Below are 16,572 nucleotides of genomic sequence, written 5' to 3'. Positions count from 1 at the left end.
TCTGCCAAGTATTATTCTTCACTTTCAGACTCTTGAAGCCTAGCCTGGACTCCTCAACATAGACCTGCAGCATAATAAAGGAGGGTGGTACAGAGAGCTTTCCAAAAGAGAAAAGAGCTCCTTCAACAGCAGCCATGCCATCGCCCTCCAGTGTTTTCAGGAAGAGAGTGGCTTGTTTCAATATCAGTTTGAAGTAACCATGGCAGAGACAGGATGTTTGGTTTCAGAGAGCAGGCAGTAAGTTTATATTGTCAGAGCAAACACTTGGGACTCCAGATCACAACATCCCTTGTTGTTTACAGAGTGTGTTATGCCAGAATCAGACGCAAAGATGCACTTCACGGTAACAAAAGAGGACAATGCCATTATCCTGCAATTGTCAACAGTGTTACAGTGCTGAAGACTTTAGTTCAATATTTGCTAAGCAGTAAAATGAGCAATGCCTGTCAGTTTGTTGACCTAGATGCATCAGTCACTAGTAAAACTATATTGAGCAGACAGCAGTTCAGTTTCAATTGTTGGAGACCAAATCCCAGCCACAGAACTAACTGCTATCAAGTTACATTCAGATTAACAAGAAAACTTTAAAATCTTGTTCGGATGCTGTCACCAGGATACAACAAACAAGCATCCTTATGTTGAGACACTTTCAAACGAAGTGTAACAACAGCTTTGTCAGAACCAGGCACTACAATTCTTGCAGACTAAAATTCCAAGGGGGAGTTAAAATGCTGTAAACATCCTTCCTGGAAAGGCTGAAAACCTTAAAAAAACCATTACCTTCACCTTAATGCAGAACGATCGCTGTGGCTTCATTGACAGATGTTCTGAAAGCTTTAGGCTACAGCAAGTGTTGGCACAGTGGTACATTTGTACCAAACCATACCTTCATTCAGTCACCTGTATCTCAGCAGAGCCAGAAAGGCTTCCGCTGGCTATCCCTGCTGGGAAGGCTGATGGACCTGGGAAAGCACCTACCCTTGCCTTACACCAAGGCAGATATAGGGAGGATTAGTACTCCAGTTGCACTCAGTCCTGAGTAACTGGTGCACACCTTAGACTGACAGCAGCCTAAATGTCCTTCCCTTGCATTCAGTGTGACACCTCCCACTGCCAAATCACTTTATCTGCAGCTGCAATCCGTGTACCAAATGACAAGCCAGTAGCATGGGCTTGCGCTAGATTGCGGGACAGAGCAAACAGTACTGTTCTGCAGAGAAAAAGCATGCAACAACACTGAGTTAAAGCAAAAATTGAGCGTATTCTCCTACGTTTACTGCAGGCAATGTTTCAGGCCTCAAAGGGCTGACAACGCTCAGGCTTGCAGCTGAAGAGCTGACAATCATCATTGATTGATGATTGATTGATTCACCATGCTGAACATGCAACCTCATGCCTGGAGGTAAAGTCTGTCAGAATCAGGACAGGATCAGCATTCATGAGAATCCCTCTTCACACCCACACCACAGTGAGAGTGAGACAATTTTGCAAAAGCTTGCTTGGTGAAACCTGCTATAGACTGTGCCTTTGTGCTGCACTTGGGAAAAGCTGGCAAAATACTTTTCCCCATCTTGTCCAAGGAATCTAGCTTTCACTGAGCATCCCCTGCCACATTCTCCTGTAACAGTGTGCTGCATCAATCACATACTGCGAAAGCTTCTAACTGCATGGACTCTACATACGGGGTGTTTACTAACTAGCAAGCACACCAAAACAAATACCTAGCACAGTAAAGGCAGAGGTCCACCACTCAGCTTCAACCCATGCTTTCCTAAGACAATGCACATATGTCACAGAGATTCCTCCCCAGCTTATCCAAGCTCTCAGAAAGGCTTTTCTTTATGTTTTAAAAGAGGCCTCGGATGATAAGATACCATTCTGCTTTCTTAAGTAATGTCACAAGACTTCTGGTTTGGCCACACAGTTGCTCTTTAGAAATGAAAAGGAGAGTCCGTGCTTCTGCTTTGGACAAGTGGCAAAAACACTGCAATCTTTTTTATAAAGCATGGAGGGGAAAAAAGAGGATGAAAAAAAAAAAAATCAGGAACTGAGTTCAGTCACTCTGGGAACCCAGTCTTTATGTACTGTTTACCAAAAGGATGAGCTGGGGAAAGGGATGGGTGGCAAATGTGCATATTAGGTCTCACCTGCTGATTCTCAGGAGTCATGAATATTCTTATAATCCCCATCTCTCGGCCCAACAGGCTACAAGCCTTTGCATCACAAAGCTTGATTTCAGCGAGGATTCGGGAGTTGATCTAAGCTTCAGCAAGTGGTACAATATTCCCTTGTTTCCACATGAAAACAGCCTCTTGCTACAAACCGCTCTCCAGCGTTTCTTCTCTGTTACTCATCTACTAATGGCATTTGTCTTTCAGACTAGATTAGATACTTAAATAAATTCTGTTCTGGGCTATGCAGAGAACAGTCAGCAAGTCACTATTTCTGAGGCAGTCAGCCTGTTTTTCGTTGCATACATACACATACATAGCATATATGTTGAGATACAGGTATATTTATAAAATGTGCTACACACCTGTAGCTAAAGCCAAGACACAGAAACAAAACTGAAAAGGGATGTGAGCAGTAGTGTGAATTATACCACATATTTTTCAAGCCAGACAGCACTACTGTAAGCATCTAAGCTGACCTTCAGCACATCACAGGCCAGAGAATTCACCTGGCATTGGCATAATTTACATGCCAATAGGGCAGAGGAGGACAGGGAAGGAGGTCGTGCTGGCAGGAAAAGCAAACAGGGTGTGTGAAAATATGGAACAAAGCAGTGTACAGAGATAAACCTTCACAAGATAACCTATGGCTAACTGTACTTCCATAGCCTTGTTGAATTCTAATTTTCAGGCACTAGGCAATGGCAAATTATTTTCTTTTACTGAAAAGGGAAGTGTTATGTCCTCCTGCTGAAGGGATGGACTACGCATAAACTGACAGGAGGGGAAAAAAGCCTTTTTAAATGGGAAGCTCTTATTTCCCTTATGGCAATAGTGTCCAGTGACAACCAATCTTGGGCCATGAAACAAATATTAAATAGCTTAAAAAAAGCTTCCTTGCAAAAAGATCTAATTGATCAGAGCTGCCAGATAAAAGTCAAGATTAATTTTTATCTTTTGTCATCTGGTTAGAGCAGAGATACTACATGATAAGAACAAAAGGGACAGCATTGCCTTTCTGGTTCTTGGTGGAGGATTTTTTAAACTTTTAGTTATTTATATATATTTTTAGAAGGCCTTATACAGTTAACATTCATTCTGGTCTTGCTTGTGAGAAAGTAGGCAAGGCCTCACACAAAGCTATATATCATCAGTACTGGAACCCTGTGAAAGTATAAAGTGTTTTAGCAAGAAATCCAGGGGGTGGGGCAGGGAAGCTATTCTATTTGGATGAAATATTTAGTCCATAATTAGTCCTAAACTACAAAATAATTTGCACGTGCAAATACCTTTCAGGTTAGGTGAGTTTGAGGTTACAACTGTTATATGAACTCATCTTCCACCTGAGATATACAAACATACCACAGAGGAATCACAAACGAAGCATAAGCAGAGTTTGTTTTGGGGATGCGCTGAATCTGCGCAGGATATGGAAGTTTGCTTTTCAAGCATGTCTGACATTCAAGCTACAGTCCACCAACATAAAATCATTAATATATCTACATTTTCTAAGGCAATACCCTTACCTGGTATAAGACCATCCTCTTTCATCCCCTTTATGTCTGTGTCTTTCATACCAACTCTGAGGCCTGATGTTCCTGTAGATTTGTCCCAATGTCTGCTTTGGCTTGTGGAAGCCTTCTGTAAAGCATACATGCAACACAAAGTGATGAGCCCAAATGACAAACAGGCCTCTCACCAGATTTCTACTAGGCTAGGTAAATAGAGATTGTTGTGTATCTCCCATTTTACTCCCAGATGTATGCTGCTGTGGCAGTTCAGGTTACCCAGAACATTTCTCTGCAGCAGAACCCTCCATGAATATGGAGATTGAAATAATGTAGATTGGTTCCTGTTGTGGTTTACTTATGATTTTACACTTCAGATACTGCAAACTTACTTCTATGTACAATTAAGACTTGGAGGGAGTAATATTTTGGTGTTGTGTTTGATACCTTAGGAATCCATTACTCAGGAGGTAAGAACGACCCTCCAAACATCATGGCATTGAGAGTGCAGAGGGCAAACTTACAACTATGCAGTATAGCAGTGGTGGTATTCCCACCCCACATTTTGCTCCTGGTCAGATTCCTCCAGTCTTCCTTCTACAAAAGTATCCTCAAGGATGCACAGCTCTGGCAGCTCTGGTATGAAAGGTCTCGTCGCTCCTGAGATTTAGTCCTGGTATGCAGGAAGCCATTGCTTTTCTTACCATCAAACACGATTCAAGATCAATCCCTAAACAAACCCACACGACTCTCTTCAAACCTAGGAAGTGCTCTGCCAATTACAGACATAGGTCTGAAATACTCCTTTGCAATCCATCGTTGTTTAGTGTATGCTGAGTAGACGGAGATTGTTGTGCGTCTGTACGGTATGCTGTACTCAGCTTTTGCCTTGGCCTCAACTTCTTCCCAACTAAAACATGTAACACTGGGCTGTTCAAAGGTCATTCTTTGTTTGCTTCTTGTCTGTGCTTAAGACAGATGTTTCAAGGCATGAGAGAGGATATAAACACATAGACACTGGAAGAAGGGGAAGAAAAAAAAAAGAAAAGGTGTCCAGGTGTTTAAGCAATGCCAAACGTGAAAGAACTCCAATTCACTGCTTTCTCCTTTAATCTGGCAATTCCAAGGGACCAAGTGTGTCACGACTTGTACCCAGAACACTTTCCGCTCGGGTGAATTCAGACAAGGTCTGCATTAACTCCCCAACCTGCAAGAAAATTATTTGAAACAAAAGGTTCAGATATGTCCCTTTCCCTCCAACAAGCCTGGAAACAAATGGTACAGGAATGAGGTCAGAAAGGAATCATCCGCCTACCATATCACTGAATTCATTTACCTACCTCAGAGCCCATTCAAGGAAAGGGGTGGGATGGGGAACAAGGGATGATATAAAGCAGAATGAAGCTCTGGGGTCGCTCGCTACATTACAATATTTGACAGGCCTTTGCCAGCCTTCAGATTCTTTGTGTCTTTCACATAATAGAGGAACACAAACTGAGCAGCCTGTGATCTGGGGGTTGCACTATTAGAGCAAACCCTTTGCAAATGCTAATAGTATTGTAGCATCCTGTCAGGCAACAACACAAAAAAAGGATGTTGATTTTCACATGAACCAGAACAGACTCATTGTAAGGAAGGTTGCAATGAATGTTCCATCTCTAAACATCAAAAGCCATACGCAATTGGCTTGTGGAGATGAGGCAAATACTGCTTCAGACATTCTTAAATGTAGAGGGCATACTGTTACCTTAACGCTTATTTCATGAGGCTAGCAAAGAGAACAGTTGCTTGAAATGGAAGTGAAAATGATCTTTGGTTTTGATTTCTGTACTGAAATACTTTCTAGATGTAAAGAGGCTTTTGTTGTGCAATCTACTGTATTCCAGCAGTCTGGAAGAGATGCTCCTTTATGAAACATGAATATGCAGATTCAGTCAAGGGTAGAGTTTATGTCATTTCCAAATGATAAGGTCGATAGTAGTAGAGCACAAACAGAACGTGCTTGTCGCTTGCGGTTCTAAGGATGTGACAGCCATCAGTTTTGTCCAGTGATGCACAGCTGTTTCCTGAAAAAAGGTCTCTAAAATGTTAGAGGATACAACACTTAAGCTATTTCTGTTGTAAAACTGTTTATAAAATACCCTTTTAATTCAAACTTCACATCTTCCCCTATATTAGGAATGGTATAATCCAAGGTGTTAATAAATGCACCACTGATTAACTTTCAAAAAGTTCATCGTTGTCCTTTGGGAGAAAAACTTGAACAAAGCTCCTCTTGTTGGTTGTCATGACCAAGGATTGTTCAAAATCCAGTTTAAAGTCAGAATCACCACACAGGTTAGGACGCATTATTCTGGAAGCCCTCTTAGACCCTACAGACTTCCAACAACATCAAATAAACAGCTTTCGATCAGTGCTCTGCAACACAAACTTAACACCACTTGCAGCTATGCATAGTAAACAGCTTTTCAGCAGAAATGGCTCGAAATACTTCTGGAACTGGTGCTAAAACAGCACGCAGAGCGAATTCCAGAATCAGTCCCACAGCAAATAGCAAACTCATTTCTGGATTCATCTCCAAAACCATGCCTGGAACACCACAGAGAGTCAAGCTGAGAAACACACCTGCTAGGCTCAACAACTCAGCCTTTATTGCCACAACCACTTCTAGAGCAACTTCTAGAAACATTTCCCCACTGACTGATGGCACCAACCCAAGAAACTTATCTAGAGTCAATTTAAGAAACATTTCTAGGACCGTTTCTGAGGTTGGCTCTAGAGTTTTTTCACAAGCCATTCCAGAAGCCCTTTCAGAACCATTTCCTGAATCACTTCTACAGTCAAAACTAAAATCATGCCTGTGATTTTTAGCATTTCTCACAGAACAACAGCTTGGATAGTTTCACCTTCTGAAGTGCTACAGCACTGAGGTGACGGCAGATGCAAGCAAGATTTGTGTACACAGAAATCTGCATGGGTCTTCCGTTCCAGCACCGCAGGATAAACTATCATTACAATCTCTATATTCTTTCAGCTTCTTCCCTTTGTTTCTGTATAGCTTTTTATACCAAAAAATTCTTGACAACAGCCTTATTCTGTAAAAGGTCTGTGATCACAGCCATACAGAACATATAGCACTTTTGACAAACTCCAGCTTTAAGAGGTAGCTGACTACATAGGACCTATCTTGCAAGGGCTTTACAATGCATTTTATTTATCTTACTGAATAAAAACTAGCAAGTGATTGATCGTGGTCTGTAAAGATTTCTGCAAGGGAAGATGGATTACTGACCTAATTACAAAATAGAACAGGATTCAATACCTCTAAACTGACATAAAAAATAAAATAAAATAAACAAGTACCTTGGAGATGGTAAGTCACTGCAAGGGCATCCTATCAAGTAAAGTGATAGAATCCTTCAAGATTTAAGATTGCTTGAAATCTTCATGTCAAGATGAAAGTATGTTTTTTCTTTAAGCCAATTATTAAGCTCTACAGAAAAATATATTTATTTGCATTATGCAGGTGATCAGAGAGTGTTCATAAAACATCTCCTAGCCTGGAAATCAAGCATCAAGAACTATGTCTGTACATAAGACAGCAGTAACTGGAAATACCGTAGTTCAGGCTAGTATGGTAGTTTGTAATCAGAACTGCAGTCAAACCTCCACTTTCTCTGCAGGCTTTGGAAATGGGCAGGTTTCTACTTCTCAGTCAGGGGAGTTCTCCAGTCAGATGCTTCCTGAGGAAATGAAAGCAAAAGGAAAATATGGGAGGCTAGTTTATTAGCTGCTGTTTTTTTCAGATAGCCATACAGCTAAGTTCTTGTGAGGTACCCCAATATCTGAGTAATCATCACCACCGTACATCTCATCCGTGTAAGGAAGCATGACTGGAACATTTCCTAAAGCACCTCAAGACTGAGAAACACATTCCAAATATATCAAAGAAAATTCATGCTGCAACTCTGCAAAAACACAGAGGTATCTTCACAGACTGAGTTTGTATGGCAACACCTTCACTGACACAAAAATATCCCAGACATCTCCAGGACCAAATCGCAAGAACAAAGAGTTCTAACTGACTCAAGGGCCTCTGGGTAAGACTCAAGAGATCCCATATTTCAACATTTCTCAACTGGAGTGATGAAATATCTTGCATCTTTTTTAATACAAGAGTTAATAAATTACATTTAAGAGATACGAAAATTAAATTATCTACACTTTAGCTTTGGAAATAAATCATAATTCAGGTTAGGTTCAAGATATACTCAGTCAAAACATTGATTAATATATCCTTGATGGTGAAATAGAGCATCCCAGTACATTTGCAATAACTAAGAACTTCATTTGACATTTTCACCCTTTAACTTAACTCCACTTGCTTTCGGCACTTTTACACATTTCCAAGTTTTTCATCTCTCTCATGCTCTGGTAACTCAGGATGAGGTTACTAGTAACCACTCAGAAGGAATAATTCTTGACATTTGAAAAAGCACCATTGTACCTTTTTCATGAAGAAGCAACAGAAAAACGCTTGGCCATCAATATTTAAACCTTGGTTCATAAACGTCTCATTTCATGAAAAACAGAAATTCTTAGCATATCTACATGACAGTAAAGAACATGCTTTGGAAAAGAAATACCCATTTATGGAATAATTATATTTACATTTGCTGATCCCCTCCCTAATCTCAAAAAGCCACAGAAACTACAGATTAGTCTTTGCTCCTTACAATAAACTACTTTATGAAGAATCTGAAGGTAATATATGCAATACAGAAAAATATCCTAAACTTGTGCAAAACAGTTTGGAATAACATACTTTTCAGTATCACATGAATTTTAGAGACAATTCAAATAATTGTGTTTACTATTTAAAAAACGTTGTAATAGTCAGCACATCCTTCTTATGCTGCTTAACATAACTACAGCTAACGATCTCGTAAGATACTCCTTCCCAGGAGCAATTTTGAAGTGGCCAACTTATAGCACTTAAGTCCATTTTTACTTCTGTTAAGTGGTGCTAACCCTTCTTTCCTCTAACCGTAACAAAAAATCCTATGAAAAACAGCATAAAATTTACCTGTTGCTTATTTGTCAGGACCTTTTTTGGTTAGTTTAATCATGAAGTCAAGTTAACGTAGAGTTATAATCCTTCACTGATCCTAACATGCCCATGTCTGCAATTTAAGCTTTGTGGAGTGAACATGCAGCACCTTCAACACCACACTTTTACAGTGAGTATTTTTTTCAGTTGCTTTTGTAAAATTTTCCTTCATCTAAAAGGAAAAGAAAGAAAGAAAAAAAAAAAAGATGTATTCCTGAATTCATGGGTTGGAAAGCTGACTGCTCTGTAATTCTCAAACCCATTGTCCCAGTAAGCATGTTTATTTTAAATGCACCTGAAACTAACACTCTGTAACCAGTTGTCATTTATACTTGGAATATCAGTTCATTATCTAATTTCAACATAATAATTTTTCATAACACATCTTTGTCTAAATGCATTACATAAATGGTAAGGTAATCACTAATTTATATAGTAAAAATTAACACTTAGTACAGTTACCACTAACTTGGTGCTGATGCAGCACTTCCGAATCAGACATCTCAACATCATTAACAGTACACTTTTTCACAATTTAACAAATGAGAAAAAGAAGGCCAAAGTGATTTCTGAAGTAGATGCAATAGCACTGTGTTCAAACCCCACATTTTATTATTCCTTCAGTTACATTTTTATTCAATAAATAGCATAATGTATTCCATGAAAACTAGGTAAGTCTTAGTTGAGCAGCACAGAGAAGTCAGAACTAAAACTATAGGAGCATCACACTAAAAGAGATGTACACCGGGCCACCGGATGTGACATTTTGCAACATTTATATTACAGAGAAGTTTCAAACAGTGATCTCTAGGTAAATGCAAAAGTTTTTTTGTTGTTATTTTGGGGTTTTGTTTTGTTTTTTACAAAGAGGGATTTAACACAAGTACAGACTTATTTCACTTGCTATACAACCTAAGGACTCTGCCTTCAGAACTGTGCAAACTTACATTTCTGAAGTTATCTTCAGAGACTGATGATGAGACAAGCCATTCTTTCATTTTTCTGTTCTCAAACACTCATTTTCAGGAAGTAATTTTAAACAGAATATCCTAAAACATTCAGTTAGATCACCTTGAAATATTTAACCTTTCAATACCATTTTATGAATAGCTCTACATTAAATTTTTGTCCACTTGACTAAATATTTTACATCTGAACATTTGGGGAACATCTTATGAAATTTTGTATTGTTTCCTCTGAGAGCAAACAGAAACAGTATCTGTTGGAAAATATTCAGATTCCTCTCTTTTAATTGCCACACATCAAAACCAATAGCGTTTTCAAAAGGGAAAAACAAACCTAGGTCAATTTTTCAATGTACATAATCAGACAACGGCAAAACAAACTGTTTCAAGCCCAGTATCTTCTTCCACAGAAGTATTCAGAAGTGTATCCAGATCATTTATGGCAAAGTGTGGGCAGAAAAACATGCTGGTGATCAATCACCAGGCACCTACAATACAGAGCCTATATCATGCTTAAATTTGTCAGAAGTGACATTTCTATGGCAAAACTGAAAGGCAGTAAAAAAAGACTACTTACTATTTTTACTTTACTGAATGATAGAAATCAAGTGGGTGTGGAAGGACCTTGTGCATAACATTCTTATAAAAGCGATTTTGGTCTTACAGTAGCTATTAGAAAAATGAAATTAATTATATTTTTCCTTTTTTGGTTAAGGAGGTTGGACAAGTTGGAATTGTATGGAGTATCTTTCTACATTTCGTACAGACTCAATCAGGTTACTTTGTACCTATAGTGAAGAGAGAAGTTAACAAGAAATCAGAGTCTGTGCAATCCCAGAAATGAAATGTAATCGGCCATGATTCAGAAGTAACAACATATATTAGGAAAGAATGGGTAAAAGGAGCAGCTGTTGACATTATTTCCTGAGCCAAACCTTTTAAGGTGTCAGTGAATAGCAGTCTGTACTTTCACTTGAAAGCACTACAAGAATTGCTTGGATGATGTCTCTCAAGAGTTTAGGAGTATAACAAAATTCACAACTTCCTCTCAAGATCTCAATACCATGCTTACAAATTTGTACCAGAGTGATCAGAGAATGCTTGAACACAGAGCATAACAAGTACAAATGGCATTACTTAGAAGGGCGTTTTAATGTACATACAAATACTAAAACTTTACGTCCAACTCCCAGGATCATTTGCAGGCAAGAAAACGACAACAGATAAAATCACTTTACGAATCTGATCCAGCTTTACCGTACAAGACAGATGCCAAAAATAAAAGCTTTTTTTCCTTTCAGGATAAAAAAAACCCCTTAAATGTACAACTTCAGCAAGCTCCCCAGCTCTCTCATTGACAGACAAGTTAGATTCTTCCATCATGTGCATGTAGCTTCAAAAATTAAAAGAGCAGGTGGATTTTAACTGAACTTCTCAATCCCATGAGACATTATTTTCTTTCTCCTCCAACATTTCAGGATGCTCCCCAAAAGCTAAGAAAGAGAATGGGACACAAAAGCCATTTCTATTCAGTCGTCTTTGTGCAAGGTATCCTGGAAAAGGCTGCATTCTTGTGTAAAGTTGCTGCTGAAACAGAAAGGAGATTATTTTAAAATGTGTGCAAATACATGACAGCACTTAGGCTTATGTTTGAGAATATAGAAGAAAGAAATTTGGAAATTACCTGCATGCAAATATTTTTGCTAACAATACACAGTGCCTTTAAGAAAAAAAAGAATCAAAACACTTCCATAGACAAGAAAAGTGTTCCCTTAATTTTGATTCCAGCTAGTTATGCCTTCTTTCTCTTAACACAGATAAAAATAAGGAACTGAGAGCAATCAAATAGCCTACAGCGTTTCACAATATTTCTACTAAGTTTCATATCTGCTTGTAGCATAAAAGCAGAAAGCATAGTTCCGCAGATCAGAAGCAAGAAACAGCACCAGCCAGGCACGGAAAGAAAATAAAAAGGAATTTTCACAAAGTCTGTATGAAAACATATGCTTCAAAAAGAGACGGATAATCATTTTATACTGAACAATGAGAAAACTGTAGCAATCTTTTTATGATCTAAACATTATTACCTGCTTGAACAGTCTACTTTTCTTGATGGAGGGCTTCTATGAAGGCTTCAAGTTTTTCCTGGATTTCCCGAACTTTTTCTGGGGGAGTTAAAAAGATCACCATTCAAATACCTACTACTCAACTGAGGACATGCCCAGAAAGAAAAAAAAAAAAAAAAAAAAAAAAAAAACCACAAAACAAACCCAGACCTGCAAACATGAACAAAAACTAATGCTGTCATCAATATAACCCTATGCATTTAAGTTTCTTAATTACTAAGATTTAGAACATTTTTCTACATCAGAAGAAATAAAACCCTGTCCCATCTGAAGAACTTCTACAAACACATTTTGTGATTATCATGCTAATTTGTAATTAAAAAATTTACCAAAGCAATCCAATACTAGAAACATTTTTCAAAAAGCTGAAATTTCCATTAGATCATGCACAGCAGAACTATTGTACACCTGTTACAAGCAGGGAGCTGCTATCTTTTAAATAATGCCCACTAATCCCTTACTCTTTTAACCAAATATCCTTATTCTCCACAGCAAGTGTCACAAACACTATCAATCATTCTAAAAAGAGTTGGAAGGTAGTGTCCTTTCAGCAGGGAGAATTTCAGTGAACCAAACGTCAGTAGTCAAGAAACCTATTCAAAAGGGCACGCGCAATGTTAAGAATGTTTGAAACTTGCACTTTACTTCCTTGCATTTCAGTAGTAACCAGATGGATGTGGGCATAGTCTTATTTTATATAAATACCAAAGCTGGGAGTTTATTTCTCTATGAAAACATGACTTGAACACAAATACAAATAGTCACTAGGAATGAAAAGGCAACACTGGGAAAAATTCAGGGGTTTAGGCATTTTTCCACTCTTTTCTCAATTCCATACAACACTTGTCATCATATAACCTATTTGATTTATTAAATTGCTTATGAAGCAAGATTTAGAACATAGCTGGAATCCAAAGCCTGAGAGATTTCCATCTTCTCTCTCACATAGCTGGAATCCAAAGCCTGAGAGATTTCCATCTTCTCTCTCACCACATCCTCATTTGAAGCTCCTTCTGTGTGTGATTATAGCCATGAAAAACACTCACTTCATAAATATGAAGGAACAGGGGGAGAGCAGTAGGACAGACAAAAATAAGTTAGATGAGCATAAACACAGACAATTTTTTTTCAAGCTAAAAATACTATTAGATTAAAGCCGTATGTTTGAGCTTTTATTTTTTTTATTTTTTTTAAAAAAAAATCTTTTATTAATGTTTTCTTCTCTTTAGCAATAACATATATCATAAACTTGCTTTGCTGAGCTGAAATAACAGCAAAACAGAAAGAAAAATAAAACAATCAGCCTTAAATGGGATACATAAGCATGAGTGGAAAAAAAAAAATGACCTCCAAAGAGAACACTCTAAGAACGTAGGCAAGGGAACAAAAAGTTTCGTCCAGTAACAAAGTGACAATACCACAGACAGTTATGAAATCCATTTTAGAGTAATTATAATAATGATGATAATAACAAAACCTCAACAAAACCCTGTAGTCCTGTTCTAACAGAAGTAGACACTTTAAATTAACATTTGAAATAAAATACGGAAAATAGCCCGCATAAGGATGAAGAAATCTCAAACATATATTTATCATGCGATTCTTAGGTGATGAGGGGCAAGCCACTTACACTTTCAACACTTCAGTGTTCCCTTCCCCAATGGTGCTTATCTACAAACACAGACATACAGTGAGGCTCAATCATACTCTGGGTCCTAAAGAAAACACTAAAGAACCTTCTTGAATTTCAGCTGATTTTAGTTTTTTACAGTACTTTGATATTAAAGGAAGATTACATTCAGTGTGAGGGCAAAAGCTGTATCTTGAAAGTTAAGAAACAGTAGTAGCTGTTTTTTATTGGGGGAGGGGATAAATCCTTGATTCAGTTCAGCAGAGAGAATCTTTGAAAGCTGACAATGAAGAAGTAGTCCCATGATTACTTCTCCTTACTAAGCACACTCAAAGTGTTTTCATTACTATCTTTTTAAATAAAAAAAAAAGAATATGTATTGTTTGCATGTCAGTATATAAACCTCTTGTGTAATGAAAACATTAATTCTATGTCATTTATTTAGGCACTACTCAGCTCAGCTTCCAATACTGATGCTCTACGTATGTTTACAAAATTAGCCTTTGAAATAACGTCCTAGCATCTTGGACAGTTGACATATTTTTGGAAATTATTGATCCTGGACTTCACTCTCCAAAATGAGCAGCAGTTGCCAGTGATAACTAGAGATTAGATCTCACGACCCAGAAGATCTCTTCATGTTGTGCTTTCAATAGGTTTATTTTCGATGCGGATTTTTTTTTAATTGCTACATGCTTTCCCGAAGTATGCTCTTTATATTGATCAAGCCATTAGACTCAGTGAAAGCTGGCAGATTTAGCGGTATTAAATGCAAATATTTTCCCTTTTCAAGCTCTTGCTAATGAAAAATTCCAGTCCTGAAAATTAATAGCAACAGCAAAAATCTCTAATTATTATTTCACCCTTAAAAAAAGGTTTGTGCCAACAAAAGTTATTTTAATTTTCTGATTAGGGCATATTAAAATAACAAGATAGCAAATACGTATTCCATGAGAATATACTGAATCAGCTGTGTTTGCTCAGACAACAGACACAATAGAATTGCCTCCATATTATGAGCACTTTATTAGTTTTTATACTTGGACTGAATTGAAATGATTGCTTAACTGTAACAATTATGAGGTCTTGAGGTAATTTAATACTTTGGAAAAACATGCTGGCTATTCTAAAAGAACAGTTACAATGACTGCCAAATAGCTGCAATTATTCATGCTATGCCCTTTATTCTTAGCAGTAGTAAAGCCTTTTGCAGCAGCAGACCCCAGCCAACCTGGAACATTTTCCCACAAATCCATTCTGTAGCACAGAGAAGCAGTCTGCCGTTAGCCTACTTAAAAAGTAAACCAATTTAGCAGAGTTATGCATTTACACAACACTTATCTTAATAAACCAGTAAACATAAAAGCTCGGGTAGAATTCTTCTAATGAGTGCAAGTGCAGGCTCTGCAATCCTGGGATAACTGCCCATAGTTTCATCAGTACCATGTGACACTGCATGTAAAACAACATTTAATTGTTACAAATCAAGAGTCAGATGTTACCCATCTTTATTTGGGGAAGTTCCTTCTTCCTTGAAATGCACAAACTGTGTACCCACATTTGCAGGGTTTTGATTGACACCTGGATCAAAATATTAGTGACTTACACTTGTAAATTACAGTACCTTTTGTTTTGAGGAAGGTTTATCAACATGCCAAACCCAGAACATTATTTGGGTTTCAGATAAGAATACTTACTATATAAGTAAATTAAGGGATAGACAAAGGTGACCTGTTGCTGTTTCTAGGTTTTGTGATACTGTGTTTTCCCATGTACAAGTAAGCCACAGATTAAAAGCATTCAGTTGCTAGCAAATTATTTTTGTAACAGGGTGAATTACCCCAGCAATGTTATACAATGCTCCAGTATCACAGAAGGCTGTAAAAGTATTACACTTGTATTACATGGTACTGCAGAAGTTTAAATATATACTATCGGTTACACTGGATTCTAGAAAGATGATGTGGTTTGGTCATTTTTATGCAGACCTGAAGTTACAAATACATAATCCTTCCAGCACCTGTTAAACAGAGATCAAAAACCAAATGAAATCAATGAAGAATAACTGTAACTAAACCCTTGTTTCCATCTTTAGAACAGTAAAATTCGCTGGCCTAGGGGCAATGAATGGCTATTCTACTTCCCATTTACCCCGTGTTTACCTAAAAGATAAGCTGGTTCATACATCAACTCATTATGCCCCTTGATCTGGTCATGAATATTCCTATAATGCTCCCTCTATATCCCATAAAACTTCACTGGCAGAATGAGGAAATTCTTTATTCAGAGGTCTTGAGATCCTCATTCATGCTCAGTCTCTCCTTATCTCCATATGAAATGATATTGCTACCCACTCATTTTCTTTTCATTAATCCTGCGATCCTAAATCTAAAATGCTCAAAACCAGACTAATTGATCTGTAATGAGGATTTGGATACACTGTGAACACAGAAAGACGCAGCCATAGATAAAGTTTGCTTTTCCTAATATCATAAGCTGGTCAGAAGCAAAACCCCTGAAATATTCAGTCTTACAAGGAGTGCTTACTTAGTGATTGCTGCCTTAGATAGCCGACCTTATCTACTAATTAACAGTGCAGAAGCTGGGGAATCACTGCTAAAATGAAACACCTAAAGTAAGTTATCAAACGAATCTCCTGAGGTAAAGCCAAATAATCTCAAAATAATATTAAACACAAATTAAAAAAGCAAAGCACATTAATGATTTATTTCAACCATGCTCTTAGTAGCAAGAAAAAGTTTTCTGGATATTTTCCAACTGCATTAATTGGTATAATAAAAGATGTGGCCTCTGCCCCCAAAACCTATCTTGCTCATGCTTCTGAAAACAAATGAATTGAGACATTCAAATCATAAATACTTACCTGTAAAAAAATCAATGGTTTTAGCACAGAATTTTAAAGATGTTCATGTCTGTCTGTACCACAACAGGGAGAAAACTGCATGAGTATTTTAGGCAAATCAAAAAGCTTTCCCTTCTCCTGTTTACAAGTTTGCCCATATGACATCAAATTTCAGCGGCAGCATCAAGAAAAATTGTAA

At 37.6% G+C, this 16,572-nt stretch overlaps 1 protein-coding gene across 1 annotated transcript in view; it reads right to left on the bottom strand.

Annotated features, from left to right (window-relative positions):
• Positions 1-9,352: 9,352 nt before the first annotated feature.
• OPA1 (OPA1 mitochondrial dynamin like GTPase) overlaps positions 9,353-16,572 on the bottom strand; it is a 58,584-nt gene continuing 51,364 nt past the window's right edge. The window contains 2 exon segments of the mRNA XM_068405921.1: positions 9,353-11,341; positions 11,842-11,919. Coding sequence (XP_068262022.1) covers positions 11,855-11,919 — 65 coding nt within the window. The 3' untranslated portion in view covers positions 9,353-11,341; positions 11,842-11,854.

Source organism: Nyctibius grandis, chromosome 8, assembly GCF_013368605.1.
Source record: "Nyctibius grandis isolate bNycGra1 chromosome 8, bNycGra1.pri, whole genome shotgun sequence".
In the NCBI taxonomy this organism is placed as follows: domain Eukaryota; kingdom Metazoa; phylum Chordata; class Aves; order Nyctibiiformes; family Nyctibiidae; genus Nyctibius; species Nyctibius grandis.
This window is presented reverse-complemented; position numbering and strand designations above follow the sequence as displayed.